This window comes from Ranitomeya variabilis, chromosome 1, assembly GCF_051348905.1.
Source record: "Ranitomeya variabilis isolate aRanVar5 chromosome 1, aRanVar5.hap1, whole genome shotgun sequence".
In the NCBI taxonomy this organism is placed as follows: domain Eukaryota; kingdom Metazoa; phylum Chordata; class Amphibia; order Anura; family Dendrobatidae; genus Ranitomeya; species Ranitomeya variabilis.
In genome coordinates this window covers 945,414,426-945,429,919 of record NC_135232.1, presented here as the reverse complement: position 1 = coordinate 945,429,919, position 15,494 = coordinate 945,414,426, and the positions used below count along the sequence as shown (strand labels likewise).

The 15,494-nt window shown below is 42.1% G+C and overlaps 1 protein-coding gene across 1 annotated transcript in view; it reads left to right on the top strand.

The window, feature by feature from the left end:
• Window positions 1-15,494, top strand: part of MGAT4D (MGAT4 family member D) — a 261,336-nt gene that overhangs the window by 164,261 nt on the left and 81,581 nt on the right. The window contains exon 8 of the mRNA XM_077279227.1: window positions 2,704-2,818. Within this exon, the coding sequence (XP_077135342.1) occupies window positions 2,704-2,818 (115 nt within the window). The remainder of the gene's footprint in view (window positions 1-2,703; window positions 2,819-15,494) is intronic.

Genomic DNA, 15,494 nt, shown 5'->3' with positions numbered 1-15,494 from the left:
CAGCAGTAATGCTGCATTCTGACAAGGTGGCTCTTTTAGTTCTGGTTGCTGTAACTAGAGAAATAATCCATTTTTTAATTTGTCAGAGATACCTTGTCTTCAGTCAAGGAGGCAGGCCTTTCCCCCCTGCTGCAGACTCCACACAGCCGTCACTCAAATCTTCTTGGCGCCGGGCGCCACCTCCTCGGCGCTGTTTTGAAATGATCCGGCGCCACCCGAGGAGGTGGCGCCCGGCGCCAAGAAGACTTGAGTGACGGCTGTGTGGCGTCTGCAGCAGGGGGGGAAAGGCCTGCCTCCAGGACTGAAGACAAGGTATCTCTGACAAATTAAAAAACTAAACTATTAATATGGACAAACAGGTTATAGACTGTTGAGAATAGTCCTACCAGTGTGCTTCATATCAGCTGTGGTGTTGCTGAGAAATTATCTTTTATCAGTTTACTTTACATAAGTGACCTCTTCCAGGCTCCGGGAGGAGGGGGTGATGGTGCCTGGAGATAACTCTGCCTCCAGAGCTTATTTTACATGAAGGAGGAGTTACCAGTGTAAGACAAGTAACTAACACAGAACAGGAGAAATTAAATTTGATTTCAAACACATTTTTGCTTCTCTCTCAGCTCTGCTGTATTGCAACAATATTGCAGCCCTGTCTGTGAGATGGAAGCAGTTGTCAGGTGAGCAGAGAGCGGCCATTACACATCACAATGGTAATAGTGATTACTATGTTACATCACACTGGCAACTCCAACTTACATTTATAAGGAGCGTTATCTCCAGGCACCATTCGCCCCGGAGCCAGGAAGAGGTCACTTATATAAAGTTATAAAAGAGGATTTCTCAGCAACAACACATCTGATATGATACACATTGGGAGGACTGTTCTCCACAATCTATAACCTGTATGCCCATATTCAGTTTAGATAGGTTGCATGTTTTTTCATGTGTTAACCCCTGTGTCCTCTGTGTGAGTGGTGTTTGTGCTTGCCATGTGTACCCTCTGTACAGTATGTTGGTTTTGTAGGGTATTATCCAGAAACATTTTGTGTGTATACATATAGGGTGTGATTTTTTTTTAGCTGTTCAATAACATTGTTTAGCTCTCTATGGGTTAATTATAGACTTGCTTTTATGTGAAGGCTTCAACAGTGTGTCAATTTATCCAAGTATCTCTTATATACACAGGTCTGTCCATTGCCAAAAATCCTAGCTACGCCTCAGGTACATCTTACAGAGTAATAGATAATAATGATTGAAACCAGTCACAGCACTGCGTATAAGTGGTTACCATCTAAAAAGGGATAGGTGTGGTGACACAACTAGTAAAAATGCTTTATTTGTCCTATGGTCAGCTGTGATTTGTGCAAAATTTAGTACGTTACAATAAACTGCATAAACCATCACAAAAGCCTAATATTCTTGTCAACTTTCAGGTTATGTGTTGAAGGCAGGATAGCAGACATCTAGATCTCATTACAGGTTAAAAATAATGAAAGTAACAACTCTGTTATAAAGCTGGAGGTGAATAACAAAGGTCAATCACCTTGGTGAAAGTCCCACCTTGGACAACATCTGCAAAGAGTTTGAATGTTCTCTCCGTGTTTGTGTGGGTTTCCTCCGGGTACTCCGGTTTCCTCCCACATTCCAAAGACATACTGATAGGGAATTTAGATTGTGAGCCCCATCGGGGACAGCGATGATAATGTGTGCAAACTGTAAAGCGCTGCGTAATATGTTAGCGCTATATAAAAATAAAGATTATTATTAAGATTATTATTAATCATTGGGAACAGATCATCACTTTCACCTCTCTGCACAGTGACCTCTGCACATTTAAGTGATCATGCCCACAACTATCTCCTCTAGAAATCCATGAGGCATTTTTTAGCTGAGTTTTCTTTTGTCCAGGTGCATGCGACAAAGCAAATTTATGAAAATGCTGTTGTAACAATTTCTCAGGAAGATGGCTACCCCAATGATGATATAAAGAAAAGTGAATGCAAAATGTACAGTCAGAAAATAAAACAAAGTTTGAGCTAATATTTTATTTTATCAAATTTTGTTAATAAAAAAGTTATTCGTATTTGTTTTGCATCACAGAAACTATTCGCCCCTTGCAGACATACAACCACAAAGAAAACTTGTTTCATCTGTGTTCTGACTATATACTGTATGATAGTAATGATAGTAGTAAGAGCTCAAGTTGTGATGTAGTTTTGATCTACCAAGGACATTTTGGTTTCTATGTTTCATCTTTTTAGAAGGGTGAGCCTCTTTTTATTTTATTTTTTTGGTTTGTTTAAAGTGTATTGCATCCAATAGACTGGCTAGATATCACATTATATTGTTGTGTTGTAATAATCCTTGTGCATATTAGGCTGTAGTAACAATTGTTTTTTGAGTTCTGTTTCTCCATTACATTACAAAACAGATGTAAATGGAAGCAAAAGATTATCATTGACTATAATAGCATCCGTCCGAACAAAGCTATCACGATCAGCACTTTGTTCCATTAAAAAATGAACAGAAACCAGATGTACACCATTATAATCAGAAGTTAAAATCTGCTCCTGTTTCTATCGGTTTTCTAACAGATCCGTTTTTTCATATGAATTCCTAAAATGGAACTCCGGTATGGAGAGAACTTTTTTCTTAGTTCTGTCCAAAGTTATGTACTTCTGAAAGATTTTTTTTATATTTTAACAGTTAGAAGATGACATTGTTGCCAAGCCAGATTATTTCCAATCCATCAAGGACTTTGCCACCCAACAAGCTTCCGATGAGTGGCTCATACTTGAGTTTTCACAACTAGGATTTATTGGTGAGTTTGCATTATGTAACTATTGAAATTACTTTTATTATTAACATTTATGAAATCTACTGCTAGCGTACACTTTATTGGCTCTGTTCACTTTGTTTATGATGTGCATTTATATGTGCATCTAGTGTAGCTCTTTTAAACACATGTCCAACAAATGCCTTTACAAAGCCAGTCTATTCCTCACTTAGAAATCAGCATATGATATGCAAATGAGGCTGAAGAGCTGAAGCCTCTGTCATTCCAACTCTATTCCCTGCCCAGCGCCACCTCCCCCTGCTTAACCCCTTTACACCCAAGGGTGGTATGCACGTTAGTGACCGGGCCAATTTTTACAATTCTGGCCACTTTCCCTTTATGAGGTTATAACTCTGGAAATCTTCAACGCATCCTGATGATTCTAACACTGTATTCTCGTGACATATTGTACTTCATGATAGCGGTAAAATTTCTTTGATATTACCTTCGTTTATTTGTGAAAAAACGGAATTTAGGCGAAAATTTTGAAAATTTCTCAATTTTCCAACTTTGAATTTTTATGCCCTTAAATCACAGAGATATGTCACACAAAATACTTAAGTAACATTTCCCACATGTCTACTTTACATCCTCACAATTTTGGAACCAAAATATTTTTTGTTAGGGAGTTATAAGGGTTAAAAGTTGACCAGCAATTTCTCATTTTTACAACACCATTTTTTTTAGGGACTACATCACATTTGAAGTCACTTTGAGGGGTCTATATGATATAAAATACCCAAGTGTGACACCATTCTAAAAACTGCACCCCTCAAGGTGCTCAAAACCACATTCAAGAAGATTATTAACCCTTCAGGTATTTCACAGGAATTTTTGGAATGTTTAAAAAAAAATTGAACATTTCATTTTTTTTTCACAAATACTTTACTTCAGCTCCAATTTGTTTTATTTTACCAAGAGTAACAGGAGAAATTGGACCCCAAAAGTTGTTGTGCAATTTATCCTGAGTACGCTGATACCCCATATGTGGGGGTAAACCACTGTTTGTGCGCGCAGCAGAGCTCGGAAGGGAAGGAGCGCCATTTGACTTTTCAATGCAATATTGACTGGAATTGAGATAGGACGCCATGTCGCGTTTGGAGAGCCCCTGATGTGCCTAAGCATTGAAACCCCCCACAAGTGACACCATTTTGGAAAGTAGACCCCCTAAGGAACTTATCTAGATGTGTGGTGAGCACTTTGACCCACCAAGTGCTTCACAGAAGTTTATAACGCAGAGCCGTAAAAATAAAAAATCATATTTTTTCACAAAATTGATTTTTTCGCCCTCAATATTTTATTTTCCCAAGGGTAACAGAAGAAATTGGACCCCAAAAGTTGTTGTGCAATTTGTCCTGAGTACGCTGATACCCCATATGTGGGGGGAACCACTGTTTGGGTGCATAACAGAGCTCGGAAGGGAAGGAGCGTTGTTTGGAATGCAGACTTAGATGGATTGGTCTGCAGAGCCCCTGATGTACCTAAACAGTAGAAACCCCCCAACAAGTGACCCCATATTGGAAACTAGACCCCCCAAGGAGCTTATCTAGATGTGCTGTGAGAACTTTGAACCCCCAAATGTTTCACAACAGTTAATAACGCAGAGCCGTGAAAATAAAAAATCCTTTTTTTTCACAAAACTTGTATGTTAGACCCCAGTTTTGTATTTTCCCAAGGGTAACAGGAGAAATTGTACCTCAAAAGTTGTTGTCCAATGTGTCCTGAGTACGCTGTTACCCCATATGTTGGGGTAAACTACTGTTTGGGCGCACGGGAGAGCTCGGAAGGGAAGGAGCACTGTTTTACTTTTTCAACGCAGAATTGGCTGGAATTGAGATCGGTCGCCATGTGGCGTTTGGAGAGCCCCTGATGTGCCTTAACTGTGGAAACCCCCCAATTCTAACTGAAACCCTAATCCAAACACACCCCTGACCCTAATCCCAATGGTAACCCTAACCACACCCCAACTAGCCCCAACCCTAACCCTAGTCCCAACCCTAACCCTAGTCCCAACCCTAACCCTAGTCTCAACCCTAACCCTAGTCCCAACCCTAACCCTAGCCCCAAACCTAGCCCCAACCCTAACCCTAGCTCCAACCCTAACCCTAGCCCCAACCCTAATTTTAGCCCCAACCCTAGCCCTAACCCTAAAGGGAAAATGGAAATAAATACATTTTTTTAATTTTATTATTTTTCCCTAACTAAGGTGGTGATGAAGGGGGGTTTGATTAACTTTTATAGTGGGTTTTTAAGCGGATTTTTATGATTGGCAGCTGTCACACACTAAAAGACGCTTTTTATTGCAAAAAATAATTTTTGCGTCTCCACATTTTGAGAGCTATAATTTTTCCATATTTTGGTCCACAGAGTCATGTGAGGCCTTGTTTTTGGTGGGACGAGTTGATGTTTTTATTGGAACCATTTTCGGGCACGTGACATTTTTTGATCGCTTTTTATTCTGTGAGGCAGAATGACCAAAATCCAGCTATTCATAAATTTCTTTTGGGCGGGGCGTTTATACCGTTCCGCGTTTGGTAAAATTGATAAAGCAGTTTTATTCTTCGGGTCAGTACGATTACAGCTATACCTTATTTATATCATTTTTTTTATGTTTTGGCGCTTTTGTACGATAAAAACAATTTTATATAAAAAATAATTATTTTTGCATCGCTTTATTCTGAGGACTATAATTTTTTTATTTTTTCGCTGATGACGCTTTATGGCGGCTAGTTTTTTGTGGGAGAAGATGACGTTTTCAGCGGTACCATGAATATTTATATCCTTTTTCTTGATCGCGTGTTATTCCACTTTTTGTTCTGAATTGTATGATAATAAAGCGTTGTTTTTTGCCTCTTTTTTTTTGTGACGGGGTTCACTGAAGGGGTTAACTAGTGGGACAGTTTTATAGGTCAGGTCATTACCGACGCGGCGATACTAAATATGTGTACTTTTACTGCTTTTTTTTTTAAATTTAGATAAAGAAATGTATTTATTGGAACAATATATATATATTTTTTTTTTCTTTATTTAGGAATTTTTTTTAATTTTTTTTTTTACACATGTAAATATATATATATATTTTTTTTACATTCCCCCAGGGGGGGACATCACACTATAGTGTCAGATCGCTGATCTCACACTTTGCACAGCACTGTGTCAGGTCAGCGATCTAACAGGCAGTACTGCAGGCTTACCAGCGCCTGCTCTGAGCAGGCGCTCGTAAGCCACCTCCCTGCAGGACCCGGAAGCAGCCCCATGGCCATTTTGGATCCAGGGCCTGCAGGGAGAAGGAGGTAGGAGACCCTCGGAGCAACGCGATCACATCGCGTTGCTCCGAGGGTCTCAGGGAAGCACGCAGGGAGCCCCCTCCCTGCGCGATGCTTCCCTATGCCGCCGGAACGCTGCGATCATATTTGATCACAGTGTTCCAGGGATTAATGTGCCAGGAGCAGTCTGTGACTGCTCCTGGCACATAGTGACGGATGTCGGCTGTGATAGTCAGCTGACACCCGGCCGCGATCGCATATGACGTACTATCCCGTCGGTGGTCATACGGGCCCACCCCACCTCGACGGGATAGTACGTCTAATGTCAGAAAGGGGTTAACTGACAGTCTCTGTGTTGTGTGACTTAAGACGAAGGATCCATAAGTCACTCAGGATGTGAAAGCACTGGGCGGGTAAAAGAGCTGGAATAACAGAGGCTTCAGGTTCACAGTATGTTAGTTCCACCACTGATTTCTCTGCAATAGAGGAATGGAGTGGCTCTGGAAAGCTACATGCATATTCAGTTGTGTGAAAAAGTGTTTTCTCCCTTCCTGATTTCCTATACTTTTGCATGTTGGTCACACTTAAATGTTTCAGATCACCAAACAAATTAAAATATTATACAAAGATAACACAAACACAAAATGCAGTTTTTAACTTAAGGTCTTTATTATTAAGGGAAAAAGAAATCCAAATCTACAGGGCCCTGTTTGAATAAGCGATTGTCCCCTAAACATAATAACTGGTTGGGCCACCCTGAGCAGCAACAACTGCAATCAAGTGTTTGCGATAACTGGGAATGAGTCTTTTATAGCGCTCTGGAGGAATTTTGGCCCACTCATCATTCCAGAATTGTAATTCAGCCACATTTGGAGGGTTTCCAAGCATGAACCACCTTTCTAAGGTCATTTTACAGCATCTCAATTGGATTGGACTAGGCCACTCCCCAAAGTCTTAATTTTGTTATTCTTAAGAAATTCAAATTAACTTGCTGGTGTGTTTTGCATGATTGTTCTGCTGCATAAGGCTACTTTCACACTAGCGTTAACTGCAAACCGTCACAAATCGTCTTTTTTCAGAAAAAACGGATGCGTCAAAAAGTGAAAAACGTATGCAACGCATACAGCATTTCGACGGATCCGTCGCAAATCCGCTAAACGGTTCCGTCGAAATACTGGATGCGTTGCATCCGTTGCATCCGTTTTTACCATCCGTTGCATCCGTTTTTACGACGGATCCGTTTTTAAAATGGGAGGCTCCCAAATTTGATTGGCTACTGGAAAATATGGAAAACTATATAGTGACTGTTTTTACAGCCCATCTTTGAGGGTTTTAGTTTAGTGGCAGAGATGGAAGGTGTACTTGGTAGGATTGCGAGTTTGGTTACCGACGTTATATTTGAGACGAATCGCCTGGATATTATAGTGCGGGAGAAGGAGGCGGCAGCAGAAAGACGGAGGATGCTTCTGCAGGGACGGAGAAGACTATGGATCCATCCGATAAATGAACTGCGGATGACCCGGGGTGTCCAGTCCACTTTCTACCTGGAGTTGCGGCACAACCCAGACAAATTCTACAATTACGTACGGATGAGGATGGAACATTTTGACTATTTGCTTGAAAAACTAGGGGATGTCATCCGAAGGCAGGACACAAGGATGAGGCTTGCCATCACACCGGCGGAGCGGCTGATGGTGACCCTGCGGTAAGCCTCTTTTTTTTATGTCATTGCTCATATTGAATGTTATATTACATGCTGCAGACAATACTGTGCTGACACATTGCGTACCATTTTCTGCAGCATGTAATTTTTGTATTGTTTGCGGCCATTCCACTGCTTTTTTTTATATCATTGGTCATTTTTAATGTTATATTACATGCTGCAGACAATACTGCGCTGACATATTGCGCACTATTTTCTGCAGCATGTAATTTTTGTATTTTTTGCGGACATTCCACTGCTTTTTTTTAATGTCATTGCTCATATTGAATGTCCTATAACAGACTGCAGAAAATACTGCGCTGAAACATTGCGTTGCATTTTCTGCAGAATGTTTTGGTTTTTTTTTTGTTTGTGGACATTCCACAGCCTTTTTTTTATGTCATTGCTCATATTTAATGTTATATTACATGCTGCAGACAATACTGCGCTGACATATTGTGCACTATTTTCTGCAGCATGTAATTTTTGTATTGTTTGAGGCCATTCCACTATTTTACACTGGTTTCATGCAGGTTTTATTGTGTGTCCCGTCCTAAAAAAATTTTTCACAGTGCCATTTATTTAAACTTTACCAGGAAACCAAAAAAAACGAAATGTTGTTGGTCTGTGCAATTTTTTCTAACATTTATTTTTTTTTTCTACAGCTTCCTAGCTACGGGTGAATCTCTGACTTCTCTCCATTACCAATTCCGGCTGGGCATTTCCACTATTTCCGGAATAGTGAAGGAGACATGTCGGGCTATTTGGGACACTTTACAGCCGGAGTATATCCCCCAACCATCAATGGACATCTGGTTGAGAAGTGCAGAACAGTTTGAGCAAATTTGCCATTTCCCAAATTATGTTGGTGCTGTTGACGGGAAACACATAAGGATTGCTAAACCGGCAGGAACAGGCTCTGAGTACTACAATTACAAGAAATACTTCTCCATCGTACTCATGGCTATAGCAGACGCCAACTGCAAGTTCCTTGCTGTGGACATAGGATCCTATGGCCGGTCCAACGATTCTCAAGTTTTTAAAAACTCTCCAATGGGCCGTTGCCTGTATGGAGAGACATACGATTTCCCGCCAGCCAGACCACTCCCAGGAACAAGTGAACCAGCCATGGAATATGTTTGTGTAGGTGATGAAGCGTTTCAACTCTCGCCGCACCTACTGAAACCATATAGTAGCCGTGACTTAACCCGTACCAAACGGGTATTTAATTACCGCCTTACTAGAGCAAGAAGAGTAGTAGAGTGTTCTTTTGGTATATTGACGGCAAAGTGGAGAGTTCTGCTGACGGCAATCAAACTGCAAACCAAAACTGTAGACGAGGTTGTTAAGGCATGTGTGGTGCTCCATAACTTTGTCCTTTCAAAGGAGCCCAATTCCTTGGATGACGAAGAATTGGAGACAACCTTGTGGGACTACCGCAGCAGCTCTGTTCGCTCCACAGGTTCTGTTACCAGGATGAGGGACCAGTTTGCGGATTATTTTGTGTCACCTGTTGGGCGGATTCCATGGCAAGACATCATTGTGTGACATGTTTTTCATGGGTTTTGTTTATGTAAAAATTGTGTTTGTCAGAAAAAAAAGTTCCAAAAGCGTGGTTTTCTTGGTAATAAAACCAATATGTTTTACCTTTCAAACGTCTGGTGTTTATTTTTATTTTACCTTTTTTATTAGTTCCCATATTACCTTAATAAATCCACACACACAAAGAGTAGAATTTAAATCGGACAGAATTTTATTTGAACTCTTTTTTTTTTTAATTTTTTTTTTCTTTGCAAAAAACATATATATTTGTTATTTTCAATTTTTTTTTTTTTTTTTTACTTTTCAAATTATTTTTATAAAATTTACAAAATTTAACATTTGTACACAATGTTATAAATCTTCAAAGTGTGGGGTGGAGATACGAGGGGAGGAGGGGCTGGAAGGTTGGACCACGTTGATAGGTGGGGAAACCCTACTTGGTTGGGGTGCAGTGGAAGGGGGGGTAAAAGCAGGGGGCTGACCAGAGAGGGGTGGTGTTGGGGTAGGGGGAATACTTAATGGGGAAGAAAAGCTGGGCAAGGAAGAAAACATTGGGGAAGAAATTTGGTTTGGGGGCCGGGATGGGTATTGGGACTGGGTTGGGTATTGGGGCTGGGTTGGGTATTGGGGCTGGCGTGGGTATTGGGACTGGGTTGGGTAATGGGGGGCATGGTGTGGAAATGGGGCCTGGGGTAGGGCATGGTGTGGAAATGGGGCCTGGGGTGGGGCATGGTGTGGAAATGGAGCCTGGGGTGGGGCCTGGGGTGGAAATGTAGTGGATGTGTGGGGAGGAGTGGGGGTAGATTGGGGTTCGTGAAGGGCCTTAAGTAGAGCATTATGGCAGGTATTCATTACCCGCATCTGTTGGTCAAAAGAAAGCTTCTCCATGCTCCTGAGCATGGATTGGAAAAAAAAGATTGGCCGGAGATTGACTTACATCTGAATGCAGCCTATCCAAGCGACTGCTGGTTTCATGGCTTGTTTCACTGATGCGTGATTGCACCATGTTGAAACCAGCAGTCACTTGCTCTCCCAAAATTTTGAAAGAGCTTTGGAAGGATGCATTCAGATGTAAGAACTCAGGAGCATAGCTCCTTTCCTGACCCCTCTGTTGCTGCCGCCATGAACCTAATGGTGGTCTAGAGGTGTTAGGATCAGAGGGGTGGGGTAAAGGGAACGCTATCTGTTGAGCATCAGATTCGAGTAAGGAAGGCTGCAATAATGCTCCAGTGCTTGGGGCGGATGAAGTGGAGGGGACAGAGGGGTCAGAGGTGTGGGGCCTACCGACGTGGCCCTCGGTGGCGGACTCAGGAGGGATCGCTCCAGAGGGCGCAGAGGAAGATGCAGGCGCCCGGTGGCTGGAGAAGGTGCTGTGAAAGAAAAAACAAAAACAATTAATATATTGATATGAAAAAGCCCTGACTGAAACCAAACTAAGTTAGACAGGTTAACATGGTTATTAGTGGGCTGTAGAATACTTACACTCTACTCAGCATGGTTCGCCTCAGGAAGGAGAGGGCAGGGCCGTGTTTATATTTGCTCCTCTTCCTTCCTGCTGAGCCACTCGGGGCCTCCATCTCCTCGTTAAATTCCCTCTTAAAGCGATCCCTCAGTGACCGCCACCGCTTCCTAACCTTTCCACCTGTGAAGACAAGAATGAAAAGAAAAAAAAATTGTTAAATACAATACATTACATTCAGCTCAAAACATCACTGAAAAGTTTATACTTCCATAGTTTACTCTGCTGCTGTGGAAGAAGGTCCTCCCACCTCGGAAAGATATTCTGGCACACTTCGTCCCAGAGCCGATGGGTTACACTGCTATCGGCATGGCTGCGGTCAGCCATGTTCCACAGCGGCTCCCGCTCGCGAACCTCCTCAATGAGACAGTCGATATCAATGTCGTCATCAAAGTCTTCGGCGGGAGCACGCTGTGAAGCCTGTGCAAAAAAAAGAAGAAGAAAAACAAAAAAATTAGTACACTGAAACACAAAAGTACCAATAGAATCCCCCCCCAAAAAAACAACTCACTGATGGCCGACCGCGGCGACGATTCCGCCGACTCTGGGAGCGGCTGGGAGAACCTTCACGGTTTGCTGAATGTTCAGCAGCAGGAGCAGCAGGAGACTGAAATAAAGGAAAAAAATTCTCTTTAATGTAGGCATATGTTTTCTGTGTTTAGTTATGAATGAAAATCTGTTTTGTGTATGGTGCAGTGTGATGTGTGAAGCAACTGTTTCACCACTACTTACACTTGATTCCTCCTCCACTTGCATCTCTCCACCCGTCTCGCCCCCTTCTGACAGCTCCTCATCTGATTCAGCTTCCTGTTTAAACATAATTTATGCATGTAGTGATCAACAAAAATGTAAATTAAAAAAAAAAAAAAAAAAAAACAACAATTTTTTGTGTTAACTTACCGATACACGCTGTTGCTGTGGAGGAGGGCTGTCAGAAGAGGGCATTGTGGCGGTAGGAAGGCCGGCGGCTGTGGTCCTGGTGTCTCTGTAAGTTTAAAGACACTTGCAATCTGCTCTACACATTGAAGTAGCAGATTTGGGGTCTTCAAAACTTACTTTTAAAGATGTGAGGATGTGGTCCTGGTGGGCTGGTCCTGGTATGAAGGCCGGCGGCTGTGGTCCTGGTGTCTCTGTAAGTTTAAAGACACTTGCAATCTGCTCTACACATTGAAGTAGCAGATTTGGGGTCTTCAAAACTTTTAAAGATGTGAGGATGTGGTCCTGGTGGGCTGGTCAGTGGATGTGGTCCCTGGTGTATCTGTAATAAGTATAATGGATTTATAGTTAGACCACCCCCCGAACTAGGTAATGTTTTAATAAACACCTTGGTAAAATGATGTGAGAAAAGTTCATTAAATGTGAACACCAAAACCCAAAAACAGGTGCACGTTATACCATTCATTTCCATGTCCAAAAAAAAATATTTTGAAATGTGAACCCACCATGTAAAAATATATTTACCACATTTTATTTTCAAAAATCACCTCCCCCAAAAAACCTTTAGAGTATAACCTTTATTAAAAAATGAGCCCTCAACCAACTCTGTATTGCATGTATAACCATTGGTACATACACGAGTTTTAAATTTACCTTTCTGAAATGATACTACGGACATTTTTTTAATAAACATTTTATTATTTTCTTTTTTTTTTTCTTTTTTTTTTTTTTACATCACAATTAGGAGCTGAAATGCTCTTTATTTTAAATACAAGTGCATCAACTGGGAATGGTTTCAACAGTAATAAAAAAATCAACACTTTTAAATAGAAAAAAAAAAACGCACGCTCACACATTCAAACCACAAGCTGCAGACCACTAGACTTTGCAAAAATACATCCGATTTAAAAAAAAAAAAAAAAAAATTGAAGAGAAAAAAAAAACACATTTAAACCACATGCTGCACAGACCACTATACTTAGTAAATACATCAGAAAAAGGCAATTAACCAATTAAGGCATGGACAAATGCACATGCAATCAACAAGACGCACACAAACATGCCTGCAAGCACACAGGCGCAGTCATAACACAAGCATGACACATGAACAGGCATAAGATTGGCAAAGGCATAATAAGGTGCAGGCACATGAAGACATACATACAAAAGCACACAGCCGTACGAAAATACACATATACACACACACACACACACACACACACACACACACACAAAAGCACATAAGCTTTATGCAAATACACATATGTACAAAGGCGGACCCAAACAGAAGACGCATACGCACACACATACTCACACACGTAAAAAAGGCTGACAGTCCTCCGGCTGGAGCTGCATGTCTTCACAGTGGCTGTCATCAGGGTGGATCTGGACTCTAGCATGGCACTGGCTGTTGCAGGACGATGGCAGGCCTCTGGTTCTCTTCAGGTTTTAAGCTCTTGCTGTAGTCAGTACCTCATACACACACAAATGCACAGGCACACAGACGCACACAAAAATTGCAATACTCACACTGGCTCTATGGTGGCTGGAGTCTTGTGGCAGGCTGGCTGGAGTCTTGTGGCAGGCTGGCTGGAGTCTTGTGGCAGTCTGGAGTCTTGCTGGCAGGCTTCTCCTCTCTTTGTCTTCTTGCTGGCATATGTGGGGTTGAAGGCCCAGGCCAGGTTTATATAGATTTGGGGGCGTCTGGCCAATTGGCAACAAAATCCTGCTTCTGAGCATGCTCCGTGTAAAAAAACGTATTGCAGCGCTGCATTGCGTCGTACGACGTGTCCCGTCGCATCCGTCGCTCATAGGCTTCCATTCTAGCCAACGACGCATGCCGCAGGATGCGTCGCGACACGTTTTTTAGGCGGAGACAAAAAACGTTAAAATCAACGGTTTTTGCCGACGACGTGTCGCCAAATTTCGACGCATACATCGTACGACGGACACGACGTATGACAATCCGTCGCAATGCGTCGCCAATACAAGTCTATGGGGAAAAAACGCATCCTGCAAGCACTTTTGCAAGATGCGTTTTTTCTGCAAAACGACGCATTTTAAAGTATTGCAGTTAACGCTAGTGTGAAAGTAGCCTAACTCAAGTGCGCTTCAGCTTGATGTCATGGACAGATGGCCGGACATTCTCTTTCAGAATTTTTTGGTATACAACAGAATTCATGGTTCCATTTACCACAGCAGGTCTTCCAGGTCCTGAAGCAGCAAAACTCCTGGGAGGGTTCACCACTGTTCCATGTTTTTGCTATTTATTGATAATGACTGTCACTGTGTTTCGCTAGAGTCTCACAGCTTTAAAAATCTACTATATAATTGTCTAAGGGTCACTTCCATCTTTCTGTCTGTCTGTCACGGAAATCCCAAGTCGCTGATTGGTCGCGACCAGTCAGCGATGGGCACAGTCCGGCCGTGAAATGGCCGCTCCCTACTCCCCTGCACTCAGTGTCCCCTCTATACTCCCCATCCCCCCCCCCAATCAGCGCCCGCCACCCACATAGCATTGTAGCAGTCTGTTAAACCGACTGCGTTACACCGCGGCATAACGTGGTATAAAGTAGTCTGTTAACGCTTCTATTAACCCTATGTGACAAACTTTTTACTATTGATGCTGCCTATGCAGCATCAATAGTAAAAAGATCTAATGTTAAAAATAATAATAAAAAAAATTAAAAATCATTATATTGTCACCTTCCGACGCCTTTCACGCTGCTCCTCGCGATGCTCCGGTCCATGCATTGCGGTCATGCGAGATGATGACGTAGCGTACTCGCGAGACCGCTGCGTCATCATCTCGCGAGACCGCAATGCATTCTTGGGACCGGAGCGTCGCGAGGAGCATCGATAAACGCTTGGGCTGTATCCGGGGGCCGACGAAAGATGAGTATATAACTATTTTTTATTTTAATTCTTTTTTTTAACAGGGATATGGTGCCCACATTGCTATATACTACGTGGGTTGTGTTAGATACTGCATGGGCTGTGTTATATACTACATCTCTGTGCTATATACTAGTTGGCTGTGGTATATATTACGTGGCTGGACAATATACTACATCGCTGTGCTCTATACTACGTGGCCTGTGTTATATACTGCATGTGCTGTGTTATATACTACGTGGCTGTGTTATATACTATGTGGCTGTGCTATGTACTACGTGGCTGTGCAATATATTACGTGGCTGTGCAATATATTACGTGGCTGGGCAATATATTACGTGGCTGGGCAATATACTACGTGGGCTGTGTTATATACTGCGTGAGATGTGTTATATATTGCGTGGGCTGTGTTATATACTACGTCTCTGTGCTATATACTACGTGGCTGTGGTATATATTATGTGGCTGTGCTCTATACTACGTGGCCTGTGTTATATACTGCATGGGCTGTGTTATATACTGCGTTTCTGCTATATACTACGTGGCTGTGCTATATACTACGTGGCTGTGCTATATATTATGTGGCTGGGCAATATAATACATGTCTGTGCTATATACAGTACTCTTGTGGGCTGTGTTATACACTACGTGGGCTGTGCTATATACTACGGGGCTGTGCTATATACTACTTGGCTGGGCAATATACTACGTGGGCTGTACTATATACTACGTGGGCTGTATTATATACTACGTGGGCTGTATTATATGCTCAATGGGCTGTGTTATATGCTACGTGGGCTG